The sequence below is a fragment of the Nomia melanderi genome, chromosome 2 (genome assembly GCF_051020985.1).
Source record: "Nomia melanderi isolate GNS246 chromosome 2, iyNomMela1, whole genome shotgun sequence".
Classification (NCBI taxonomy): domain Eukaryota; kingdom Metazoa; phylum Arthropoda; class Insecta; order Hymenoptera; family Halictidae; genus Nomia; species Nomia melanderi.
Window position 1 is genome coordinate 11,687,474 of NC_135000.1, and position 27,766 is coordinate 11,715,239.

Here is a 27,766-nt window from a genome sequence, read left to right on the forward strand (position 1 = left end):
CCTCAAGGCTCCGTCTTAGGGCCCAAACTATTCCATGTGTAATTAGACGATATAAACTTATCTGTAAACAAAGTTTACAACCTTACAAACTTTGTTTACAGATAAATACTGTAATCTATGCATAATCCTGTAATGCCATAATAGATGCTAAACAAGTTCAAACGCATATGACAATATTCGAGCCATATTATAGAAAATGGAAAATGCAACTGAATGCAACAAAAACTGAAATAATAATATTCTCAAAGAAAAAGGTACGAAATAGCAAAATCTTCCAACCAGTAACAATAAACGCACACACAACAAGTCTAAAAAATACAGTAAAGTACCTAGGAGTTCATCTCGATAAACAATTAATTTATGCATGTCACATTAGAGAAAGCACCTAGAATATGGTGTATAAGTCCCATTTATCTGTGCATAATAAGACACTCATTTATAAAGTGATAATTAGTCCCATCTTAACATATGCAGCACGAGTCTGGCGCAGTACTACCATAACACGTACGAACAAATCACAAATAATGCACAACAAAATGCGAAGACTAATATTGTCAGGCCGCAGAAACACGAAAATAATATTACACAACACGCACAAATTCCATCCATAGAGCAACACATTTAAAGACTTAAAGTTAAATTTCTATAAGTACCAAATAGCTAATAATATACTGACCAAAGAGTTAATAAAAATAAAAGATCACAATGTACCATTTAACTTTAAGCATACAGTGTTGTACCAAAATTTGTCTATTTATTATGAAATCGACTGAAAATATAACTAGAATAACTAATCTAGAATACCAGAAATTTAAATCGTAAGCAATCTACAATAAGAACGTAATCCAAATAATATATAATCATAATATCACTAACAGGTACACAGTCAGGTATAGAATTGAAGAAAGGGAGGATTTTTCCTTTTTATCTATCATACTTTTCCTCAAAATCAAAACATGTACCAAACACCGTATTTATCTTAAAGAAATAAACTAGAATGGAGAGATATTAAATGTATCGATCGATTAATCATAAGTAGTAGGTTTAGCATTAATTGTAGTAGCTGTGAAAAAATTTAATTGTTAACAAATGTTTATGAGTTTACAACATCTTGATTTATTATATGCTAAAATGTAAATATGTTACAGAATAAAGAGATTTTACAAACAAAAAACTTTTTGCAAAAAAAATAACATGAACAATTACAAAATGTGAATATTTTAAACTACGTAAAAATTGGCCGCAGTATGACGTATAAACAAAAATATATAATTTGACCTAAAATCATCTCCTTTAAACCAATGTTTATGATCAAGTACATGTTTTTTTAAAACTTCATATAACTATATCATTTCTGTTTTATAAACACGCTAAATTTATTTCTTATGTATTATATCTAAATATATTATATTCTTATTAATAATCCTAAAAATTGTTGGACTTGCACTTTAAATGGACATTACATCATACTTAAATTTCAATTTTGTATTACACTTGTACAGTGAACATTGAATAATCATAACACTCATCGAGACTCAAACATTGTAATTATGGAAGGTAGAATCGATTCGATTCCATGATACGATGATTTCAGCATGGCGGACATGGTAAAGTACAACACGACTGAAGGCTTGTTATGAACTCGAGACCTTTAATTAAAAAATCAAACATTTTCGTTTTTGACTTTTAATGAATGAAACTGTCACCATCATATTTGTTATGTGTTTTTGATTAAGATAACAGCAAACAGGATAGAATTACTATCATAATTATTTTATACTAGGCAATTGAAGTTTCATATATAAAAAAGGTCTGCGAATAAAAAAAAAGAGACGTTGAAATTGCCGAGTTCGACAATAATCGGGTCATCTTAAGCATACTGTTCAATGTAGTGTATTTTTCGTGAAGTTTCGGTAGTCTGCAGGAAATATACTAGTATATTAAATGAGAAAATCTGTTTTGATAGCCTGCATAAACTATTGTAGTATTTTATAATTTTTTTTTTCATAGTAAGAAATCATTGAGGTTCCGATAAGAAACTAAAAAAGGAGAAATGAATATTCAGAATATATGAGTAATTGGAGTTTTTTAATATCCTGTACCGAAGGCGACAAATCGCCAAAAATGGCCTGCGCCACGTAAGTTTAAACACACAGGATTGCGACCATACAATCAGGAACTTCTACAAAAAATGTAAATTTCAGTATTATAATCTAACCCGGACCGTTATTATACCGGTATTTTTCGGCGATATCTTCCTAACCCTTATAAAAATCAGAATACTACAATATCGGTATTATTTCGGTTTTCTTGTTTTATCTGTGGCGAGAGTTTTGTTATTAATTACTTTTAAAGAATATTCGTGAGAGTAACCGTGTTACCACCGAGAATTGCCTCGCCAGCAATCACGAATAAGAATGACAATGATATCAAAGAAATGACAGAGTATATTTGCTCCATAACGCTTGTCTTGTTGCTCATCTACATAATAAATGTAGCGATAAATTTCTATTTATACGTTTCATCATTTATCGCAGCTTCAATGTAAATGTATCCTTAACCTTTATCGCAATGCATTTTCTAGAAGAGCCGGAAAAATACCGGTATTTATTTCGGTTCTCGGTATTATATCGGTTTCGGTAGTAGATGTACAAGTCTTAGTATAGCTTTCTTAGCCTTATACCGGTATTAATATTATTTCGGTTCAAATTTCCAGGCTTAATACCGATATCATTTTGATATCTGTACATGAAGTCCCTGCATACAATGTGTTAAAAAGTAATGAATCATTGTAATCATAGGATGCGTCAAAAACAAAGACGAATCCAAGAAAACCTGGACCCCTGGTAAGCTTATCAACGTCAGCGCTGTAGTCAAATCGATAAGATCAGAACTATTGTCTTAATCTATTGCATTTTTCACTCAAGGAATTTATTTTAAATTTAATTTAAATTTACTCATGTTTGGAGAACATTTTGGAAACACTGAGATTGTGCTGTAATTTAATGTTGTGCCATAATTTGATTAAGCCTCCGTCGGCAATATGGACCATTTGTGGTCCTGTCGAGAATTTTATTGTTTAATTTCTCCAAAACGGAGAAGTCAGACTGCCTAGGTCTATCACCTAAAAAATCTGGTACCTATAGGGATTAGTTCAATTCCAAGTTTGAAGAGGACAAAATAATTTCTGTTCCTTTAATCTTTTGACTATTGTTGAGACTTAAAGGCACTCAGAAAACTTGCGCCTGTGATACTGTGGGCGGCAAAAGGTGGTTAAAAATATTGCTGCATTAAATTATTAGATATATCGTAAAAAAACATTAATGTCAATGTTAAATTGTTAATATGTACACTAAGAATTCAACGCATAATACAAAGAAATAAATAATATTGTTTTAATGTAGTGGAATGCAGTGTTTCGATTATTTCAATATACTTTCTCAGAAATATACACCTAACGAAAAGTTCCGCTGTTCTTGGTGTACGTCGCGACCGAATTTCTACCGTATCTTACGGCCCATAAAGGGTTAATCGTCCATATTGCCGCCCACGTTTGTGTTTTGGAAGTATTCAATGTAAAGCGACAGTGGACGAGGAACACTGGTAGTCATTTGTACATTAAGGTGGGGACTATAATAAATATTTTATATATTTTTGAAATTTGTACAGAACGCACAACAATGATAAATCAGGCCAGACCATAAAATATCCATATTGCCGTCTGCGTTAGTGAAAAAGCATATTGCCAGCAGAGTGAAATACGTAACTATTGGAGTTAAATTGAATGTCGAGTTTGTTTCATCATAGAACCACAAAAGATGAAAATCTTGAGTTAGTCATCAATTAGAGATTGAGTTTTGATATTGTTATAATAAGACAACATTGTATTTTAATAAACTAACGTATCAAAATTGATAATGAAAATTTAACTGAATAACGTATCGAAATATTATTCTGAGTATTTATAATGTCTCAATGTCCAGTAATAAATCGTTTTTACTTATCCAAACGATTCTGTAAAAATCTAATTATTTGTTCATGCAGCTAAGTATGATTAGTACTTACTTTTTTAAATGTGGTCCTTCGTCTATCCAACCGACGTATTTCGTAACAGGAGTTAATAATTGTTTGAAGAATGTGTTGTATCTTTTGTAACCTGGGCTCTCGCTTAGTCTTCCCTTCCAAGAGTGTAAATATCCGAGCGCCGTAGCCCATGGTACGTAGTCCCTCTCGTTTAGAAGATAAAGTGATAATTCAAGTGGTATAGTAGCATTTAATTCGCCTGCCTCGCACAGTGTGAACGCATCGTCGATAAGACTCGCACGATCAGCTGGACTAAACTTCGTGTGATCACTTAATAAAGTATTAATGATCGCCGTCCACATGTCTTCCGGGTAAGTTACACGGTAAAATCCACTTTGATTTACATTGCATTTTATGTATTCAACGTCATTGGGTATCTCGAATGTTACTAAAAATAAATAATATTCGCATCACGTGAATTGCAATTATCGAAATATAAGAAATTACTAGACAATAAATTCATTCGTCCATGGGAATAAATTCTTCGCCCTAAAAGACTGAAACAGTTTGATTCATTCTCTACTAAATTTCACCTACTGTAATCACGTCTATACAAGTCTATCAGAAAATTTTGTTCATCCTCTGAAATATTTACTATATTCAAACCTATATGATACAGGCAGAAAGACATTATTAAATAAAGTAAACAAAATACATTTATAATATTCTATTACGTATTCCATCGAGAAGATAACATAATTATATAAATATACCAAAAGCTATGTTGAAAAAGAGAAAAAAGTTTTGAAACTGATAAATAAAAGAAAAAAGCAACTACATACATATATTACCATTTATATTTATGTTGTAATTACGTACTTTAAAAGAAAAAATACTAAACGTATTGCTTAAATTTACTTAACTTAACCTAACTCAAAGCTTTGTGCTTAAATATTTCACTTTCAATATTCGCTAGTACGATAAATATTCTGACGAAAAAAATGATTGCATATGTAGTTTTCATGTTATATGTAAAAATAACTATTATTTTGCACATGTAAGTCATTATGCTTCGAAGCAGTTCGAAATTGATTCGAACATGAAATGTTGCCCTATAAATACTTAAAGATGCGGAGTATTTGTATCACTAGCGTTTGATATGCTTGTAGCCACACATTCGCATCATTCATCTTTCAGGAAGAATGCTATCAAAAATTAATATAACTTTTACATTTAAACATTTGGATCCAGATATATTAAATTTCGAGAATAAAAAGGTTTCTGGCGCCGACGTGACTGATTTATAGAAACATTTTGGAGTTATGTCATAAAATAATAAAATAGTTAATATATTTTCTATTTAAAACTTTCTGGTAGACCAAATACAATGCTTCATTATTAAATATGTATTATTGCAGACGAAGTTTCTATCAATTAATAATACAACGATCATTATCATACAGAACCGAAAGAAATTATTGACTAATAATTGTGATAAAAGTACAGCAAATATCTGATTCATAGTTATAAATAGTATATTAAAATTTTCGTTATAATTGTCCTGTAAATGTTACCATCGGTTAAATTCATCCACACGTTGTGAAGCTTGTGCGGTTCTTTGTCTGTGTAGTAGCTCAACGGGACGTACCACTTGTAGTCAAAGGGTGATTTTGGCTGTAATAATTCGGTATCATTTTCTCTCGGAGACAGTAAAAATCGTTTCTGACTTGCTGTAATAGTATTGCCATCACGTGTAATTGTGATTAGTGGGAAACCCATCTGCTGGGTCCATGTATCCATGACAGCCTATAAACATGCAAATAAATAGACATATAAACTTATACTGAAATTTCATTTATTAACTATTATAGTTGTTTATTAACTAATATATATTATGTATTTACTAACTATTATTAACCATTTATTATCATTCATATACAAAAATATAATTTTTGCATATAAAATCATTTGTATTGCATGTATTATTGTACTGTAGGACATTCTTTTCACTATATCAGTATAATATTATCTTTACTTTAACATACTTTTACGTCGAAAGTGTTATTAGCATTCTTCGTAAAAGCTGCCCAGAGATCTTTCGTATCGGCGTTTCCATATGCGTGTGTATTCAGGTAATCGTTCAATCCACTTTTAAGAACATCTTCACAGAGAAAGCCTTCTAGCATATTGAGAATGGAAGCTCCTTTACTGTAACTGATGTCGTCGAAAATAGCTTCAATTTCATTGGGATCTTTTACCGGTACGCTTATAGGATGACTGCTGGTTAAGGCATCGAGATCAAGAGCTGGCTGAGTTTTATATAAAATAAATTGATCCATCATGCTCCATTTGGGTGAGATATGATTTACTCCTTTATATTCGAAGAAACTAGCTGCTCCTTCATTTAACCATAAATCGTTCCACCATTTCATAGTGACGAGATTTCCGAACCACTGATGAGCCAATTCGTGAGCTACAACTACAGCGACCCATTCATGGGCACTAGTTGACGTTTCTTGTGGATCATAAAGTATAGATGTTTCACGGTACGTAATTAGGCCCCAATTTTCCATTGCCCCGGCGGCAAAATCAGGAATAGCTATTAAATCTGATAAAAAGAGAAGAAAATTATTTCGTTAGGACGGTGTGCTACGTCAAAATATTTGTGAAAATTATTTGCCATTGGATTAATTGCTTAAATTTATATTCAGAATTATACAGGATAATCCGCATTATATACCTAATACTGCAGGGATGACTCTATGTCCAAAACAAATCGAAAGTGTAGAATAAAAGTCTGTAGCGGCTAACAACGTGCCGGAAAACAAATTGTCGGCGTACGAGAGTTCTGCGAGATTTATGGTATGCGCAGTGTAAGACGCTGTTTTTGAGAAAGTGTCCTTAGTGTTTTTAGACATATGGCGGACAGATTGGTCCACGTAGCTCTCCCACGGCAGTCTCAATAGCGCAAACGGACGCCATAAATTTTGGATCGTTGAAAGGGCTGCAGCTCGAGGTGCCCGCGTGAAGCGTGCGCCTGGGCTTCGTCAACCGGCGAAAGTCGGAGTCCGGTTACACGGACCCAAAGCTGTGCACCGCACTTAGACTGGGCCCGGAAGACACCCCGCTGCATCATCACCAATAATTTAGAAAAGCGTTTTAAACAACTACCCCTACTCCGAAGAAACGCGTTAAGGGCGCAAAGAGTAGGCAGGTAGTTGTAAAATAATAATAAATAAATTCTCTTTTCGCGACTTCCACCAGTCGGCAAAAAACCAATCGCGTTCCTCCTTAGCAAGGAAAATTTCCCATATAAGGAGGAGATCGTGGCAGCCGCTAGAAAACTAATAGATCTGAGAGAACTCTACGAACACCGAGATATACAGTTCTATGTTACAGTCACTCGCACGCGCAACAATTTTGTGCAGCTTCGTCTTAATAAAGACTGTTATGAAAACGTCCAAATTGTAATTAACCTTATCGTCATCCTACAAATCTTTATTTGAGGCTTCTTTTGAACGAGAATCAAGTTTGAATTATTGTCGAGATCGTTCGCTTGAGTAACTCCCTGCTAAAAGTATAGCTGCCAGATGTAGACGATTAATTTACTTACGAAATCAGGTAACAAAGTATTAGTATATTTTTTTGTCCCTTATCTTAAACATTATTTTGTCATGCTTCATCTTGACTTACAATTTTTCCCTACACTTCTTATTTTATGTTTTTTCCCTATTTCTTACATTATTTTGTTATTCTTCATTCTCAACTTAGATGTATTTTTATTTTGTATCACAAGTAAATAGTGTAACTTTTTGTTATTGACCATTGCTGTAAATACACGTGTATTCCATAAACTTTTAGTTCTGATTTTTGTACAAAAGAAGCCTCGGAAGAAAATTTATTAAACACTTTCGACTTCTGTTAGTACGTAAAATTATTTATGGAATGTCATGTATACTGGTGATATATAGTAACGCTTATATTCTAATTCAAACGACTTCAAACGTTCGAAGGATAAAAAGCTGCACCTGAGTAATAAAATTATTTTATATGGCAAGCTTATGAATAAAATTACAATATAACAGTTGTCATTATATACAAGTGTTCTTATTGCTGTTCACGTTGTTAGGTGTCTTAATTTTCAATATTTCAATATTTTCGCAATTACTGAATTTACATCTAACTGTGAAATACTTTTTTCAAATAACTTTGGCAGTATATTGTAAAGTCATATATATATCATCTCGAAAAATCGTAGTAAGTATTCTTGACCAAACAGATGTATAAGTGGCGAAATTATAATAAAGATGGCTTTAAGTGATTAATAGCCCTGTCTAATACATATTAAAATAAACAGGAGGTAATTCTGGTAGATTCCCCTGTGCTGAATTTGCAAACTATTTTTCTTTTTTACATATGTACATGTACCTACTATACGGAACTCACGTTAGCCAAGCCGGCCAGTGACTCAAAAGTGAAGAGGGGCAAAGGGAGATGTCTTTGTTACTGGCCGAGCCGCGAACTGAGGTGGAGCTGGGTTTACGTCAGTAACGCGCTGTACCTGACCCTCGATTTACGGAGATTGTTTTCATGTAAGTTTTTTTTTTTACACTTATGATACGGATACTCACACCAAATGGGCTAATGTTTAGTGATTCATACAAATTTGTTAAACTAGTATCACATAGATACTTATTTTCAGTTCTTATTGTTAATAATATGAAAAATAAAACAATGAAATTATTAGTGATTTATAGTAATAATCTGCATTTTTATTATCGGAATTATTCGGGATGGTTTTACTACTAAATTACTACTACTTTAATTAAGCGGCAGATTAACCGGCACTACTACATCCGCATTAATCCATATGTAACTTACATATTAGCTTTATTCGACGAAATTATTCATTGTCAGTCTACAGTTAATGTATCTAACCGAACCATTAAAACTATTTCGTGTTGATATTGAATACTTACATTATTGTTTTTGTATTTCTTTGATTGTTATATAGGATATTTTCATTGATACCCATACATATTATTTATATAATACAATACATTGTACCAACCCTTAGTTTTATCGAAGATAAGTGTTCAGATATGATCAGTGTACATAATTTTTAATCATTTAAAATAATACGCCAAACATAGTTTGCACATGAAATTGGTTTCTAGTCACCATACTAATATGCACAAAACATTTTTTTCATCAGAAACAACAATAAACAAAGATTAACTTCTTTGCCTTTCCATTATTGTAAGTGAACAAGGAGTAAACTCGTAGATGATCATAATACCATTTTTCGTAATATACTGTAACTATACATCGTGAAACTTGTGTCATTACAAGACAGCATTACATAAGCATTGTATATTTTGCAGTAAATTTAAAGAATCAACAAATGACAAGTGTAGATAGTCTTAAACAACGAAACAATTCCATCAACCATCTAATTTTTGTACACTGTGTGCAAATAGTAAACTTTTTAGCAGAGATCTACTTTTTATCAAATGTAATAGAAATATACACGCACAGCAGTAAGTGTATCTAAAGAATGGTGCCCACATATAGAGCTTCTTATACATATTTTTACAGAATTTAATACTTGTAACTTAGCAGAAAAATATGCGCAAAGTACCGGTGTGTTAAGTTCTTATAAGTAAACATAATACTCTTTTTAATTTTAAGTTAGTCTTTTTAACTCGTTTTCATATAAAGACACTTAGCTACGCAATTTTGCCAATTACCACAGCATTAAAAAAAAATATTAAATTTGATTCAAATTGGTTATCTATTTAAAATACATTACATAACAATATGATATCTGAGTTTCTATATGTATAGTGATATAAGTTGACCCTACTCAAAATTGCCATCGGCACAATTCAGTTTTCTGAAAATTAGCAGGTACGCAGTATTAATACGCTTTCTTCTGTGCAAAACATTGTCAAAGAATATATGTTAGAAACGGTATGCCCAAACAAGGGAGGTAAAAGTGCCTTTAAATCAAATGGATTGTCAAGAACCAAGGCCGCAAGCAGCGCGAGAGGCCGGGTGGAAGGTTTATACCATGGTAATATGGAGATAATTTGTTAATTAGGTACGCGGGCGAACCGAATGCGAAATTGGGGAGCCAGTAGGTTGTAGAAATCTTTTCTTTGGAGTAGGTGTTGCTACGAACGAACCTGATGTAAAATCAGGGAGTCGCTAGGATTGTTAGTAGGCCTCGTAACACTATTTTATTATAATTATTTGATACAATCCGAACGGTAAGATTGTATCGTAAGGAAACGTTTAATCGCTAGATTGGGATATCAGTCGATAATTAAGAATCTTAGAAAATTACAACATTTATAATATAACTCAATTATATTCTGAATAATCGTAGTTATACAAAAATGTTTAGTGTCGCAGATGAATTTAAAGGATTATAAAAGTATCACCTAAGGGACATAACCGAACAAGGAGGGGTGAAAGTACCCCTAAACCAAATCCACATTCGCGCATACCATTTGATAGATCTTTCAAAGAAACCCCCTTATAATATTTGTAAAAATATGAATATGGTAGTATGCATAATTCAGCCGATAATGTAAAAAGAATATCGGTCTTTTATTCTTTTGAGAATGATACACCTTCCCAAAAAATCTGAAAAAATTATAAACTAATAACTATAACAAAGTTCTTGTTGTTCACTTGAATATACAGGTTGTTTCGAAATTGTAGCGTACAAATGATGGGGCCTATATAACTCACTAAACTGAATAAAAAATCACAATACACATAGGTCGAAAGCTCAATAGCTTCAAAGATAAAAATAGGTTACATTTGAAAAACAATGTATGGGAAGTGAATCGAGAGCACCGAATTATTTGGAAAAATATCAGTGATACGAATAAATATGTTAGGGTATAAAATACTCATATCACGGCTAGAGGTATTTGACACTGATGTGACCTTGAAACGTCCTGCTCAGGTCACGTTACAATTTTTAAATAGAATACTATAGTTTCTATTTCATATTTTGAAACTGACATTCAGACGTTTCCAAACCACAGACATGAAATTTTTCACATAATCCGTTATCAAGATGTCAACATCCAAAGTTGCTGTTTCTTGGGTAGCCTATCGACCGCTACTAGTCGGTGGAGTATTAAAAGTAAATTAGGAAAAAGATTCATGCGATTTGATACAGAAATAATTGTATTCTAAAATGATAAAATCCATTTGTCAGGATTTACTTTTGTTTTCTCGGTATTGTTATTTAAAATCAACGGATAATCACACAAGTTACCAAAGATAGTTATGCTCAGTAACTTTAATTTATAGTCCTGTGAAATATTACTTTGCAAGATGCAGTGTAAATTCACTGTGTAGTTATACATATCGATCTTATTACAAAAGTAAATTAAGGTAAAATGTTAATAACTTTTTTAACAATAATATTTAAATCGAAGGAATTAAGTCTTAATAAAAATGAAATAGATCCCTATCATTTCTATTGCATATTGTTGAAGCTGACATTCAGACACTTCCAAACCATAGAAATGAAATTGTTCGCTTAGTAATAGTGATGGTAGCCGATGGATAATCGAACTTTTATGGAAGAGTAAAAGAACGGAATGCTCAGGACCTTTGTTTGTTACACGATGAGTTTCCAAACTGAAAATGTGAACCACATTGTTTGTCGATCAGGTCGTGGATTCACAGCTGAGGATGCAGTCATTGTAGTCGCTATCTTCATTTACTCTCCCATGTGTTTTTATGGAAATCTATAGATATTTCACTCACTCCGTCATATTTCAAGGTTAAATCACTATGGAGAATCTGTCGAAACAGAGGCATCACGGTTCCTCAATCGAGCTTCTCCTTGCCCTTTTGTATACAAGTGGTGAGCCAGTCTGTGCTTGAGCCACCGTCACTATTAACGAACCATCAACTTTGAATGCTGATATGTTGATAACGGCTTATAAGACAAATTTCGTTTCTATAATTTGGAAACATCTGACTGTTGATTTCAAAAATATGGAATAAAAACTATAAGGTTCTATTTAAAAATTATGACGTGACCTTTACAGGACGTTTGAAGGTTACGTCACGGTTAAATACCTCCCGCCATCATATGAGTATTTTATATCCTGTAACTTTTGTTTGATACGTTTGTTCATATCGCTGATATTTTTTGAGATAATTCAGTGTTCCCAATTCAGTCCTCAAACATTTCCTTTCAAACAAAACTTATTTTTATCTCGAAAACTATTGAGTATTCTGCCCATATTTACTGGATTCTTTTTATTTAGTTTAGTGAGTTGTATACGTCATCATCATCATTTATACGCTACAATTTCGAAACATCTTGTATATTTGCCCATTGAACATTATTTTTGTTTATAATACTATGGACCAAGTTTTGCAATATCTGAATAATGATTTATAGTGTATATCTCTTTTATAAATATTTGAGTACTCGTTGGAATTGATTGTAGAGCCCAATGAATTAATGTAAAGAGTTGTCATTAAAATATTCTTGTATGTTTCCATTAACATCTAGTTTGATACAAATGGTAACTGTTATTTAATAAATATGGTACACATATTAACACAAACTCTATACTAGATACTGGAAAAGGATTAGTATAAATTAGGGCAAAATCCATTGTAAATAACATATAATATGTTCTCCTAAGTAAGTAACATACGATTAAACTAGTAGAAATAGGAATCAAAGCAGTAAAGTTGCAATCAAATAAGTTATAACCATTATCATACACTTATCTTCAACCGCATTTTTCATAACTTTTTCGACGTCTCCGGAAATAATGATACGTAATTTAAGATAAGTCCTAATTAATATATAACTCATCAAAACAAAAGAAAAACAATTTTTACTTGAAAAATTATCTATAATATATAATAATAATAAAATTGTTAATCATTTTATTGAACGGTATAATTTATTTAATTTAATAAAAAAATGTAAGTAAAAAATTGTTATAATTAATAGACAAAGAACAAGAATTATATTTTTTTAATATATTTTTTATTACACTACTAGCTCATATTAAAATGTTTCAAGTCCTCACCTCATTATTTCCATAGTTATATTTAAAAAAAATAATAAAATCAGACAGAATTGCAAATATTTACAGTTCAAATTTGTTAATATACTTTTTATAAAGCCAAATGAACAGGACAAGTAAAAAATGTATGGGTTCCACGAGGTTCCTGAATTTTTATAAATTTGCCAAGAAATAAGTCGTGATCTGTCTCCTATTTGTTTCGATATTTCCACCTTGAAAAATCTGTAAAAATTCAAAAATCTCGCAGAAGTAAATCATTTTTATGTCGTCTTCATCAATTGGATTTATAGAAAACATAGCACCCAGTTTTAACTACAAATGATTGCAATTCTGCAGAATTGTATGACTTCGTCTTAGCTGAAGATGTCGAAATAGGTAAGAGGCAGATCGCTAGTTATATTTTGAAAAATTTGTGAAAATTCAGAAACCTCGTGGAATCAGATACTTTTTGTGTTGTCGTGTTCATTGCGCTTTAAAGAAAACATATTAACAAATTTTAACTGCAGATATTTATAATTCTGCATAATTGTTGTCATTTTCCTTTACTAAATAAGCACAAACTTCTTGTTTCCTATTAGACATATTTATTTAATAATATTAAAGATTCCAATACAATGTTTGTAAACTTAATGTTTGTTTACATTGTCTTTCTGTTAATGCAAAACTTTCTACGTGTCCATTTAATTTTATCCACGGTCTAAAGTTCACCAATACAAACAAATACGTACGAGTAATTATAGGAACTGATTTTATGATTTTATTTGTACTACGTACATACGTTCGATGTTTCGAAGAATATTCTATGTTGAAAAATTAAAATTTATTTCCAACATTGTATCCAAACAATGAATTTTCTAAAATAAACATAGTATTCACGTAATTTTATCCACGACTGTATATGTTATTCCGATATAGAAAAAATGCTGTAACAGAGTTCATAGGTTTCCGGAAACCAAAAAGGGGATACGATTTATCTTACATATGTAATTCACTTTTCATAAAATTATTCTTAAAAAATGGTTACTATTTAATTATACTAAGCGGTTTATTAACAATTTACAAAATATTTTTATTACGTACCTTGCTTAGGCAATGGATAATACACTCCAAAAAAAGATTCAAAGTAATCAATTGTACGAGCAGCAGTATTTACAGCATATTTCGCTTGTGGAAGCATCGCCTCCGCTGCGTAGACGCTTACGGAAATGTTCCTCTTTGTTAGCTCCGAAACTCGTTTGAAGTCGCACACCACAAAAGCCACCAAATACGTAGACATTTCGACAGATTCTTGGAAGTCATCACGGAGCTGTGGATGTTATTTATTATAACATTAATAATAAAATTATTTCAAGTAAGGAGAGACTAAACGTACCTAGGTACCATTTTAAATGTTACGATGCATATAGAGGGTGTAACAAAATTGTTGCGCATAAATAATAGGGCGTGTACAACTCACTAAATTAAGTAAAAAGACCCCAGTGAACATGGGTTCAAAACTCAATAGTTTCCAAGATAGAAATAAGTGTTATTTAAGAAAAATATATGGGGACCGAATCAAGAATACTGAATAATCTCGAAAAATATCAGTGACGCAAACAAATGTGTCAAACAAAAGTTACAGGGTATGAAATACTACATCTCACAGTGGGAGATATTTGACTGTGATATGACCTTGGAACGTCCTGCAAAGTTCACGTCACAATTCTTAAATAGAACCCTATATTTTCTATTCCATATTTCTGAAGCCGACATTCAAATATTTCCAAACCATAGGCATGAAATTTTTCTTGTAAGCCGTTATCAAGATATCAGCATCCAAAATTGCTGGTTCGTTAGTAGTGATGCAGCTCACGCACAGACCGACTCCCAACTTGTGGACAGAAAGGCAAGGGGATGGTCGGTTGAGCAACAGGGACGCGTTAGTTTCCACAGATTCACCGTGGTGACTCAATTTTGAAATATTCGTCAAGGCTTCTCCGAAAACGTTCCGACAACAATTAAATGAATTAAAATAGGCAGCAAAGAACAAACACTCAACGTCATCTGCTCGGAAAATAATTTTAGTACAAGAAGAAAACTCCACCCGCATCTATATACAAAAGTTAAAAGCAGAAATTATCAGACTCGTGATTCCCAGCCGACCAACCTCTCTTTCGGAAGCAAAAAATATGGCAGTCGACGTGGAATTATGGGTCAACAACGTAACAAGGAACCAAAAACGACCGACGCCCGAGCAATGACGCAATGACGCACAATCATCTACAGCCAGCAACAGGATAAGAAACCCTCACTATTAAATATGCCGTTGAACCAGCGTATGAATCTAAAATATATAAAGTGCAACAAGATTGGTCACACAGTCGACAGATGCTTCCAAAATTTTACGCACTGACAAACTGGCAAACTGACTCCACGCGTAAAACAAACAGAATAAGACTCGAACTAAAAACAGAAGGAGAACTTCCCCGAGTACAGCGCGTTACTCATTTGAGCCAAGCTGGCATGTGACTTAAAAGTAGTTTCGGCACGTCTTTCTTACTGGCCGGGCCGCGAGCGGAGGTGGAGAGTGCAGTCTAGTCCCCTTGCCCCTCTTCACTTTTGAGTCACTGGCCGGCTTGTCTCACGTGAGTAATCAATTGTATACCTGATATTTCAGATTCGGGCTAGACCGAAAAAATTCGGGTAGCCTAATTCACCTAATCCATTCCGATTCTGAACACGTTGCTTAACACTACTCCAGCACATCAGGGCAAGAAGATTAGAGAATTAATTACCAAACACTGTTTCGTACAGTAGCACAATACAAATTTGGCAATTATATGTCAAAGGCTACGTGAAACAAGTCTCAAACTCCAGCCGGATAAATGGGAATATTTGTGACCCGAATTGGAATATCTAAACCATGTTATATCAAAGGATGGAGTAAAACCGAATCTAAAAAAATTAGAAGCTGTAAAAATGTTCGAAACTCCGAAAAACCCAACTGATGTGAAATCATTTTTAAGGTTTGCAGGTTACTATCGTAAGTTCACTAAAAACTTTACAAAATTGGCTAAATCTCTGACAGAACTAAGAAACAAAAATATTCCCTTCCATTGGACTGACTCATAACAAATACTCACAATCTGTACTCTAGTACCTTGACTACTTGAAACACTTTACCCTTACAACCGATATTTCGAACGGCGCCATAGGAACAAAATCTTTCCCAAGACAATCATTCATGCTGCTACATATCCCGCATTTTCAATAACACTGAACGAGATTACTCAACAACATTACTCAAACAATTACTCAAAAAAGGACTTTTGGCAATAGTTTGGGTTATCAAAAGATTACGATAATACCTATTAGGACGAGTATTTACCGTTAAGAGAGACCACCAAGTTTTGAAATGGCTCCAAAATATTAAAATCCTTTTCGATTAATTCGATAGAGACTGAAACTAGAAGAACATGATTATGAAATCGAATACACAAAAGGCAAAGACAATTTAACAGCCGACACACTTTCCGAACATTCCCCATAACCACTTCCGACATAGATAAATTAATCGAAGAACAGAAGTAGGTACTATATATTACGCACCCGAATCAGTGAACGCATTAAATGATACCCTAGGATATTTACCCTAAATTAAAGATGCCGCTACCAGTTCTCCTTCAAACCTCGAATTAACTTCCCAATATGAAGAATGGAAGAAAGATCCAACTCCGTCACCTATCACTCGCTAACCGAACACCTTCCAATGGTTTCAAATCACACGAGAACAATTAAATCCATTCAATAAATCCAATTTGTTACAAGCTCTACGGCGAATAGTAATGAACGAAATCGATAAACGGAAAAATTCTAACGTACGGATCGGCGTTAACGATAATTCTGTAACATGGTTTGAAATTTTACGCATAGAAATAATGCTATGCTTCCTCATATCGAGATTCCTCAACGGAGAACTGATCACCGCAATTACTCTTCCACGAGAATACTCAGAGGAAGACAAAATTGAAATTTTGAAAGAATCACGTTCCGGTAACTCAACATTCCACTTTGGTGACAATAGAACGCTAGCCTAGATCAAAGAGAAACAGAATTGGCAGAAGATGTAAAAGAATTCATAGCGTCATACGAAATTTGCCAAATATAAAAGCTACCAGAACCAGGCAGAAAGAAGAAGCAGTTATTACTGATACGTCTCTTGAACCTAATGACAAAATTGTTATGGATATACATATAATATACATGGACCCTTACATAAAACCAAGAATAACAATCAATTTATCCTATCCATTCAAGATATTTTAACAAAATTTCTCAATCTTATACCTCTCTCAGACCAACAAACATTCACAATAATTCCTAACCTGATGGACCGCTATATATTCTCTTCACAAATACATATACTAATCGACCAAGGCACTAACTTCGTTTGTCAACTTATGGAACAAGTTGAAAAGATCTTTAAAATAAAACACATAAAAGTAAAAGTAAACTACGTCTTTTCATCCACAATCTAACTGTGGTCTGGAAAAGACACACGCGACTATCAAAGACCTCATTAGGACTTGTACTTCTGACAGGAAAAATGAATAGGACGAACATTTAAAACTAGTATGTCTAACACTTCTGTGGATGAAGCAATAGGATTCACTCCCTTTGAATTAACATTTGGACGTAAAATTAACATGCCTTTCGCAATTTCCATTACTCCTTCTATATCTCAATGCGACCTCTTTAAAACATGAAAGAAACGTCACGAAGGATATATTAATAAAGCTCGTAATATAATTGATAAAAACATGACGCGAAATAAACGCGACCAGGATAGAAGAATCATTCGATCTCAAACCATATTGAAAATAGACGACAGAATATTACTGCATAATGACCATAAAATAAACAAACTTGATACCGAACGGCTTGCACCAGCGAAACTTTTCGAGACACAACCACCCACGTACGGTATATTGTTTCACGACAGAGATAAGATTCTTAAAACACACGGTAATCGATATTGTATTGGAAGCGAAATCAGAATATATACTCTTGGATTCCGAATACTTACAAACGAAATACAGAACATGCGATCATTATAAACTATGTCAACATACACGACCCACTCATTATTTAAATATGCAGTCTGACTGTTTCACAGAACTTATACACACCTTCGAAAAATGAACCAAAGAAAATGCGGAATACTTGTACTCAGAATTTTAGGTATAATTTATATACCATTTGTCAATACTAATAGATACATTACTTTACCAGAAAAAATCAACAGAAATAACCGTTATACGCGACAATAAAACTATTATAAAAATCGACGAACCACACTTATTAGTTAGTATCAAAAATTGTTTATTAATCACGGAAACAACATTAATGAAAATCAGCAGCGATCGAAAAGAATATGCGTACGAAACTTTATTCAAAAACACTATACTCGATAAGATTTAATCACTTTGTATGGTTTGATACCACGATTTTCTTTTATTACTAACGATTTTTCGTCATACCGAATTGACCTTAAGAAAATGGACCAAAAAATCAGCAAGTTCTCTAATGAACAGTGAATTAAAACATGTAGGACTCAATACTCTGTAAATTTTGGGATGTGCAATACTGGTACTGGTAACCATCTTCACTGCCTACAAATTAGGACTACTTAACTGCCTCAAAGGATTACAGAACATCTCAATCAACATACGCTACCCCATGGTATCCGCGAATCAGACCACCTAACAACTTCAATCAGCCGCTACGTCAATAGAATTACCTAGTTATTGATATAACTTTTATTAATATATATTAGTATATATTTAGTAACATAAATAACATAACACCTGCCAAACGCGTAAGATTTGGAAAACCAACTTTATTCTAAAGCGGGAGGAATGTCATACCTCCAATATCTTAAAATCGATAAACTCAGGTGTCATCCTCGCATGCCTCGCGCCTTGCATACTTGGACACCCACCACGATGAAAACTGTATATGAGCCGATCGATTGCAATCAAAGTTAGTCAGTGATTCCAGCCAGTCCATTGTCGTCACTCTGTCCAATTGTGCTCCGAATTCAGTTAAAGTGACAACATAATACTTAAACTCTCTGAACACTAAACGGTTTCTTGTCTCAGAATTCTAACTTGAAAATAATACTTTAATACCTGATGCTTAAATAACATCAGCAAGAGATACATTTTTTATTTTAAATTCCGGAGACTCACACCGTGACACGGTCAACGTGTTAACACACCATAGCACTTGACAACCGACCGCGTTTGAATGGTGTAACATGTTATGACTATTGTCAAACTTTTGTCAAACCTTTTCTATATCCGAAACTTCAATCGCTTATTATGGTGATTCTATCGCGTTTGGTGCCATTGTAATCAGAAAAACATAACAAGCATGGTAAAAGTTTCATTCATTAAAAATCAAAAATAAAAAAGTTTCATTTTTAAGTTGTAGGTCTTAAGCTCGTCGCGACCCTTTAATGTTGCTGAACGCTCCGACTCTCAACCTTTCTTTTTCCTTCACTTGGATTGTCCCTTTTTATCCCGCAATGCTGAAATCTTCGTTTCTTGGACTCGAATCGATTCTACCTCTTCATAATTGTCATATTCGAGTCTCCGTAATAGTTGCAGTTATCAAATGTTCACTGTATTAGGTTCTAGAGTATTAGGTATATCGGTTCTGAGTTATGTCGGTTTCGGTTCTAGTTCTTCAAAACCAATACAGAACTGATATAATATCCTAATAACAGTTGTGACTTTATTTTGATTCATCATAATTGCTTTAGTCGGAACCGATATCTAACACTTTCGAACAATTATTTTCAAAATCTTTTCAAACTCTGTCTAAAAATTCATTCGTCTGTTCATAATACTGTTCGGGAAAAATGTGCTTCTCTTTCGTTCAAATATAAGCAAAATCGACAAAATTGTATCCCTCTTGAATGATTCTCTGGGTGTAGAATTTTCCGTATGGAGTAATGATACAGATGATATTTAAAGGAATACAAAATCCAGAAAACGGAACTGTTGAAGATTTAGAATTGTATTATATGTACTATATAGATATGGAAAGAAGTGCACTGATCCTCGATATACGCGAAAAGTAATGACACTTCAAAAAAGAAAAGTACATTTTATTTGTTGTTACTAAATTCAGATCACGCATAAAAACTACTGCATAAATACTGTTATAATTTTTCGCGTAAATTGAAGGTCAGATGTACCACTTAAACTTCAAAATAAAATATTTCAGTAAGTAGAGTTTTTAATGATAAACTCCTATACTTTTTTTACGCAAAACTACGCAGAAAGCTATATATAAAAAACATATAGAGTTTCGTTTAAAAAAACTGCGATTGTAAAACTTCGCAATTGTATCAACGCAATTATGATAAAACCTGTACCATAATATGGTAGAGCCGGTCAAGTCAAACTTTTCCTTTACGACTTTTTTCGATTGCAATTTTATTAGTAACAGTTATAGCTTATTTCAGTTACTAGATATACCGTGTACGTATATTCGAAGTACTTTTAAGTAGAGTCTCAGATAAAGAATGGATTATATTTAATTATAGAAAGATCTATAATGTGATCAGACATCGAAGATAGTATTTAACACGTAATGTTATAAATATATTAAATATGTATTTCTGTAAGTTATGATCATTCATGGTGAATTTCTTAGAATACCTATGTTAAAAGCCAGAGCATATAAGTAAGGACGTTCCCGTAAGTTATGAGGTTTATAACAGCAAATTCAATCCGTTAAAAAATTAGAACGAGAAATCAATTACATAATTAGAAAAGATATCAAAACGTATAGTAGTGGTTGTTTATTTTGTAAATATTAATCGATTTTTATGTGAACTCGTATATGTGGAGTATAAACAAAAATAGGAGTGATTATTTGATATATTTTTCCATTTCGTGCCAGAAAATGTATTCTGACACGTTTCCCACAAAATATCATAAACTTTTTTTATATTCTCAGCAGTCCTGTTTACAGCCAGAAAAGATACTGCAGATAAGGTCTGACGCGTTACTAATCATCGCTGCAGTGCGCTATAAGGAATACAGAGTGAGTGACGCAACTGGGCCAGGTTACATTTGAAGCTCCAGAGAAAAAGTGAATTGGTATAGGAAGCTTTATTTCCCTACGGCTTCACTTTTTTAATAAGTGTAACAATGTCCTTGAAATATCCTAATGAACGTTCCTTTTAATAGAAACGCATATTTGCTCTACTATTTTTTCAACAAAACGAATTTTCTGTATGAAAAAATAGGAAACTTCAACATATATTTTTAACCAAAAAAAAAATAACTAAAAGTACTTCAAATTTTTAATATATTATTTATGTAAATGGCTTTTGCATTTGATGTCTTACATGAATGAAATCCTGTTTCAAAACAAACTGTTTAAAGAGAACTTCTCTTTTCCCTCTTTTGAACTCCGGATATATATCAAGGCTTGTGTTTTCAATCATTAGTTGTGAAGGTTCAAAAAATACATGTTAAATATTTTTCCGGGAATTATCTGTCATGTAAACTGCATAAAGGTCGACGTGTATGGGTTCAATTTGTCCTTGTTAGTTTGTATACGATTTGTTATTCACATACGTCACTTAAAATATTAAAGGCTTTATTATATGTTGTATTGTGTGCACATTTTTTAATCAGTAAAATTCTTTTTTCGGTGGATATTTTTTTCCACGGAAAACAATTCGGTACAATTAATAGCATTCAGAAATAGTAGGCTTACAGACAATTTTCAAAAAAGTGAAAAACCCCTTGTCACCTTGGAAGTTCAAATTTCGTACGTGTTATTTAAGAAGGGACTTTTCTATTGTAGCAGCAAGATCGACTAATTTTACAATATTTTAAAAAATGATTAATTATGAATGTTTACTATTTTACAGGTACAAGGATACATTCCGAAACTGGAAAAAAAACAATTTCTTATAGATTTTCATACATTATAGACTTTTAAAAACCGCATCGACTGGAGCACTCAAAACTGTAGACTTTCCCATAAAAAAGGTGCAGTTGCATCTTCTGCATAAATTACTCTATGAAAATTCATAATAATATGATTTTTAAATTATAGTTCATTGATTGTCATTTAATTCTATCTTGTACCATTGTAGTATCGTAGGCAGTGGGACAGCGAGTATTCTGAAAGACAGGAAGAGGGCCATAAAAGAGAAAGGGATTGATGGAGACCAGGCCCAAAGATTGGCGAGTTTTCCCGAGCGATGCGTAAGCGAGAATGATGAGTGCGTGGTGGTTAGAGTAGGGTGTGGTTGAGAATTTGTTGGAAGTGCGAGTGAAAAGAATGCTTGTGAGGGAGAGAATGATTTTTAAGTGCGGATGGCGAGAGATTTTGGAGAGAGTTGCGTTGGCTGTGGAAGAGAAGAGACCTGTACACTGCGAGCTATATCGTTTCTATTTACTTGTATCTTATTCGATTAACTATTCCTATGCTTTCTTTAAATAAAATATAATTATTTCCATTAATACCACACCATTTTTTCTGTCTCTAACCATTGGGAAGGTATAGCTTGTCCCAGTTGCGTGGATACCCTGTATATGTGTGTGAACGCACGACAAGTATGAAAACGAGTTGAATATTTATTGTGAGAAGGTCGCTAACTCGTCGATAAGCTGAGCAGAATAGTTAAAATTATATGAAGATTTCAGGCGTTAACACAGAAAAAAGACAGGCGAAATGTTTCTGCAAGCATTGTTACAGGGGGTGTTCACGATAGAAGGGCAATATGAATTTAGCAAGTAACCGAATCAAATATATTAACCAGTTAACTGTATCTAACGGGTATACACGTCATATTAAAACTTGAAATAATACTAACCTCTTCAACGATGAATTAGTTACTTTTTCAGATATACATGTAATTCTTCTTCGTTTTGCTTTACCAAAATTCCACAGTTAACTTGTTAATTAATTAGAGATTTTCATGCGACACTGTATTATTATTGTTGTTTCTGTAGAATTTATGATAAAGATTTCATTGAATGCTTAGTACAACAACCTCGAATAATATTCTCGAGAAAACTCATTCCTGTAATCTTTACATTTGATGTTCTCTATTAATGCACGCGAGCGACGCGATCCCGCTGCTTTGCCGCGGCGATTGTTTTGGAGTAACAGGAAAATAAGGTTCTTCTGTCTCACAAGAAAGGATAAGAGAACTTTACGTCTTTGTCCTTCCAAAATTGCACAGCGTCACTCGTGTGTATAGGCCCTTATAAACAAGAAACAGTAAACAATGGATAACTGCAACACTCAACGGGACCGGAAGGTAGCGATTCTACCAGAGGTAGAATCGAATCTACTCCAAAAACGAAGATTTTAGTACAACGGACGTAAAAGAACAACGCGAGTGAAGGATAAGGAAGACAGAGTCGAAGCGTTCGGCAACATTAAAGGCTCGCGGTGAGCTTGAGACTTGTAACTTAGAAATCAGACTTTTTTATTTTTGACTTTTAATGAATAAAACTTCACTATCATACGATTTGTATTGAATTATTACTAATGCTAAACTAGCAAAAGCAAAAATGCCCAACATTCATATATCTTTGGTCTAAACAAAGGCGATAGAAAGGCAACCAAATGCGTCTGGATTTTGTCGCACGTCAGGAGACTTTTCTCCAGGCAAGGCCTTAAACGATCTTGTAAAGAAAGACGGACCCCAACTTACTTTTGAGTGTTCCTAGTCATTCGCATTCGAAAACTTGAAAGAGCTAGACGTGTTTTTCAAAGTCGTTAGAATAAAGTAAAATATATACTGTTTCATTATTTAATCACCCATTTCCAGTAACTTGTTTAAAGCTTTCAAGTTTAGGAATACTATTTACTAATTTTCCTCCGAGGAATAATTTTTCCTTCCTACTAATGAACCTGATAGGAGCGTGAACATGCGACACAAAGAACATGAGACACGCTCCAGCTTGGGGTACTTACAATCAGCCGTGGCCGAACAGTAAATAACCAAGGGACACAAAATCCTACTTAACAAAACTAAAATAATAGCAAACAGCGCAGGATTCTACAAGAGGAAGTACAGAGAATCGCTGGAAATCTCGAAACACCCCAGCAATTACAACAGAGACTCTGGTTACCAACTTAGCCCAATTTGAACCACCTTCCTCCATTTTTTAATTGATCATTTAACGAATTAAAAACACCGAATGGGTGATCATCCATCTGTAACTCCGAGCAAGATATATTTAAATAGGAGGCACTGATTCTGGCTAAACAGTATCAGTGAGTCGATGAATACCCTGATAATGCCAGCTGCAATGTTAGCGAAACGTCGGGAAAGAATTGCTAAGGAACACGGCTTACACCCGGAAACTTTGAACAATTCTCATTTCACTATCACATTTGTTATACTTTTCTGATTAAAATGACACCAAACATAACAGAATTACGATCATAATTTCAGATCATGTTACATCTTTCGACCGTGGTCGGTTATCGAGCGCTGTGGTGTGTTAAAAAAAACTTGGTGAGTATATGGTGGAGATGACAATGTTGCAATTATGAAGAGAACCCTGATGTTGCAATTATCCAATGTTCACTGTACACATGAAACTATTAATGGAGTGGTAACTCCATAATAGACGAACTGAATATGAAACCAAAGAAAGTCGAACTGAAATGATATGTTTGTGGCCGATTTACAGATACGCACATTGAAATCTGCTCGGCCTAAATTCCTTTTTCCATATTACTCACTGTCTCCAGCTCAGTATAATGTGATCCCAGTAATCAGGGATAGAACGTGAATACAATGAGAGAAAGAGAGATAGACACAGGTCAAAGAGATGTATAAACATGCAATGAAAAAAATGTTAATTGCAATAATTTTAACCATACCTTCTCAAACATAGTAACGATGGAATGTTGAGATTCTTCTCATTAAAATAAGTCCAAACACAACATAAATCGGTCTAGTTTTATCGATTTGGGGCAAATGAACTTTTAATTTCGTTAATTACATTAAGTCGGTAAAATTAGTCCGATTTCCATCGTGTTTGAATTCATTTTAATTACAACAATCTCAAAAATTCACTGACACTACATTTGAGAAGATAAGGTTAAAATTACGGCAACTGAAATTTTCTTTACCGCATGTCTGTATTTGACGTGTGCGGCATCGCTTTGAAGGTCCGCGTCTCCGATCCTTGATAGACTGTGTCTATCCCGCTTCCGCTCACCATAACGATTCTTTACCTTTGTTAGGCTGTGCTCGAGTCAGTTCCTGGAAGCAAATAACTTCGGCCTGTTTATTCTACTCGGTTAAATTCCACTGGTGGAACCGGAGATTGTGGAATTTAAGCGAGTATTACTGTATATACAATTAAATGTAGTAGTAACGAAAATTCTTTGTGATTACCTGAGCAAACCAAAACAGAGAAACATTTTTGTCACTGGAAAATGTTATTTAAAATATGCATTTCTACAACATTTCTCAACCTTATGAAAATCGATTTTACCACCCGGAGTTAACGCTATTACTGATTAAATTGATTTACATATACAGGGTGTCCCGCGACTCATGGTCAATGAATTAGGAGGTCATTCTACATATAAAAATGAGCTGAAAAAAAAGAATAAAATTTTTTCCTGCGAGTCTTCGTTTTCGAGAAAATCGAGGTCGAAAGTTTACTCCGTACGTGTACACTCGGCACACGTACCCCTTAGGCAAATACTCGATTTTGACTCAAAATAAGTTGATTTAATAAACATTAAATATTTCTATTTGAGTATATAATAGAAAGGTGACTAAAGCAGCAAAATACTTTGTAAAGACTACAAAATACAAATAGTATTTTTCTGGATGAATTTTTAAATGCAAACGTATAAAGTACAGCGATAGAACTGTTAGGAATATTGTCGGCATTGTTATAAAATAATCCTAATAAAAGCACTTCTTCACCGTGGAAATGCTACAAGTTTTCAGCTTGATAACTCTGTCTGCACATAACATTATTATGGTCTCTGTTCTGAAACTCATTTGATAACGTCATGAGGACGACCACAATGTGACGAAACGTTTTGGGTATATTTTGCAAGTTGTACCTTACAAAAAACAATGGTACCCGCTTTTGTACAACCCTCCCGTATCTAAACAGTTAATAATTGTACTCCTACTCGAGTTCATCTAAAGTAGAAAAAGCAAAAAAATAATGGTGTGGATACAGGCTAATCATGCATATTTAATTAATCCTGTTTTACGCTTCACTTGGACACAAACAAAAGAGTAAAAAAATTATTTTTTTAATTTGATTTTTACTATAAAGAATAGTTCTTAACTCAGTGACGCAAATGACAGCTATAGTTGTCGAAAATAAAATAACTAGCAAACATCGCGTTCAATACTTCTTAAAAGTATGTAGTGCGTTTTTATTTCATTTTTTGTAGCATCAAAAGAACATTTTAAAGAAATTGTTTGAAATTTAAATGTGTTTTCGATGATGATATTAAAGAAAAACTGTGTGGCAATAGATTAATACTACGAATTCACTGTAGTGTTTAACGAAATTTAAATTATACGACTCGAAACAATCACCGTACGTATTTTGTAGCTTTCCGTGAAAATATGAAGTATCTGTGACTAAAAGTATATAGATTTAGTATAAAATAATAGGATAAAGAAATAAAAATATTTTTTATAAAGTAAGAATAAAGATTTAAAAATAATAAATAACAATAAAATAGGACTAAATAATGTGACAATTAAGAAACATGTAACTTAATTGTAAACCTATGTTTAAAATTATAATAACGACATTGATTAGAAACAGACGAAAATATTTTGTGCCGACAAAATGAAAATAAAATATTAATTTGAAAAAGATTTTGTTTATTTAATGACTCCAACCAAAAAATTTTTTTGTAACTTAAAATTCAAGAAGCTATTTTTACAGTTTGATACACTCACTCAGTAGAAATCTAAAACTGTTCTTCACTCTTACAGATAATTTTTAAAAAAACTCAATTTTGAAATAAAAATGAATAAAATTTGTTGCTTTAAAAATTATTTTATAGTCTCTCCTAAATTATTTTAAACTCCCCAAAATAAAATGGTATGTAACTTTATAACATTATAGGTTTATTAATTAACAACAAATAGTTTTCAATTTAATAATTTTTAACGGAAATTTGAATTTGAAAATTTGACCCTATAAATTGAATTTTTTAAAAGGTATGGCGTGATAGATAGAAACAATTATTGCATTCATGTATAACACATAAAAATCTACAAAAATTATTTCTTAGTTGTAACAAGGTAAAATAGGATACGTGTTAGCAACAATAATTTGTACATCGATGTATCTTCAAATTTAACCATGAAACAGCTGCATCTGTACCTATTTGTACTCTGAATTCTAAGAACATAGAAATTCATATATGTATGAATTGGTATCTTTGTGAAAGTGCTTACTTTTCAATCATTACTCAGAGAATTAAAATTTTTTCTTGATCTGTAATATTTACTAAGGAATGACCTGCAGTCCGAAAATTTAAAAAAATAATGAAACTTTAAAGATATGAAGGGTACGTATATGTACTTATGTACTATACAATTTTTTTCTTAAAATTTATTGTATGGGGAT

The 27,766-nt window shown here is 33.0% G+C and overlaps 1 protein-coding gene and 1 long non-coding RNA gene across 3 annotated transcripts in view; one reads left to right on the plus strand and one right to left on the minus strand.

The window, feature by feature from the left end:
• The window catches only part of LOC116430728 (endoplasmic reticulum aminopeptidase 1), a 91,716-nt gene that overhangs the window by 7,929 nt on the left and 56,021 nt on the right, over nucleotides 1–27,766 (minus strand). The window contains exons 9-12 of the mRNA XM_076364964.1: nucleotides 14,187–14,412; nucleotides 6,069–6,631; nucleotides 5,598–5,829; nucleotides 4,066–4,471 (exon numbers count right to left, since the gene is read on the minus strand). Of these exons, the coding sequence (XP_076221079.1) occupies nucleotides 4,066–4,471; nucleotides 5,598–5,829; nucleotides 6,069–6,631; nucleotides 14,187–14,412 (1,427 nt within the window). The remainder of the gene's footprint in view (nucleotides 1–4,065; nucleotides 4,472–5,597; nucleotides 5,830–6,068; nucleotides 6,632–14,186; nucleotides 14,413–27,766) is intronic.
• Nucleotides 19,140–22,894, plus strand: LOC116430729 (uncharacterized). Of its 2 annotated transcripts, XR_012998081.1 has the most exons (4): nucleotides 19,140–19,523; nucleotides 21,117–21,203; nucleotides 22,042–22,162; nucleotides 22,270–22,894. It is a non-coding gene; the product is annotated as an uncharacterized LOC116430729 (long non-coding RNA). The 2 variants fall into 2 exon arrangements; XR_012998082.1 differs by lacking the exon at nucleotides 19,140–19,523 and having other exon boundaries at nucleotides 20,393–21,259.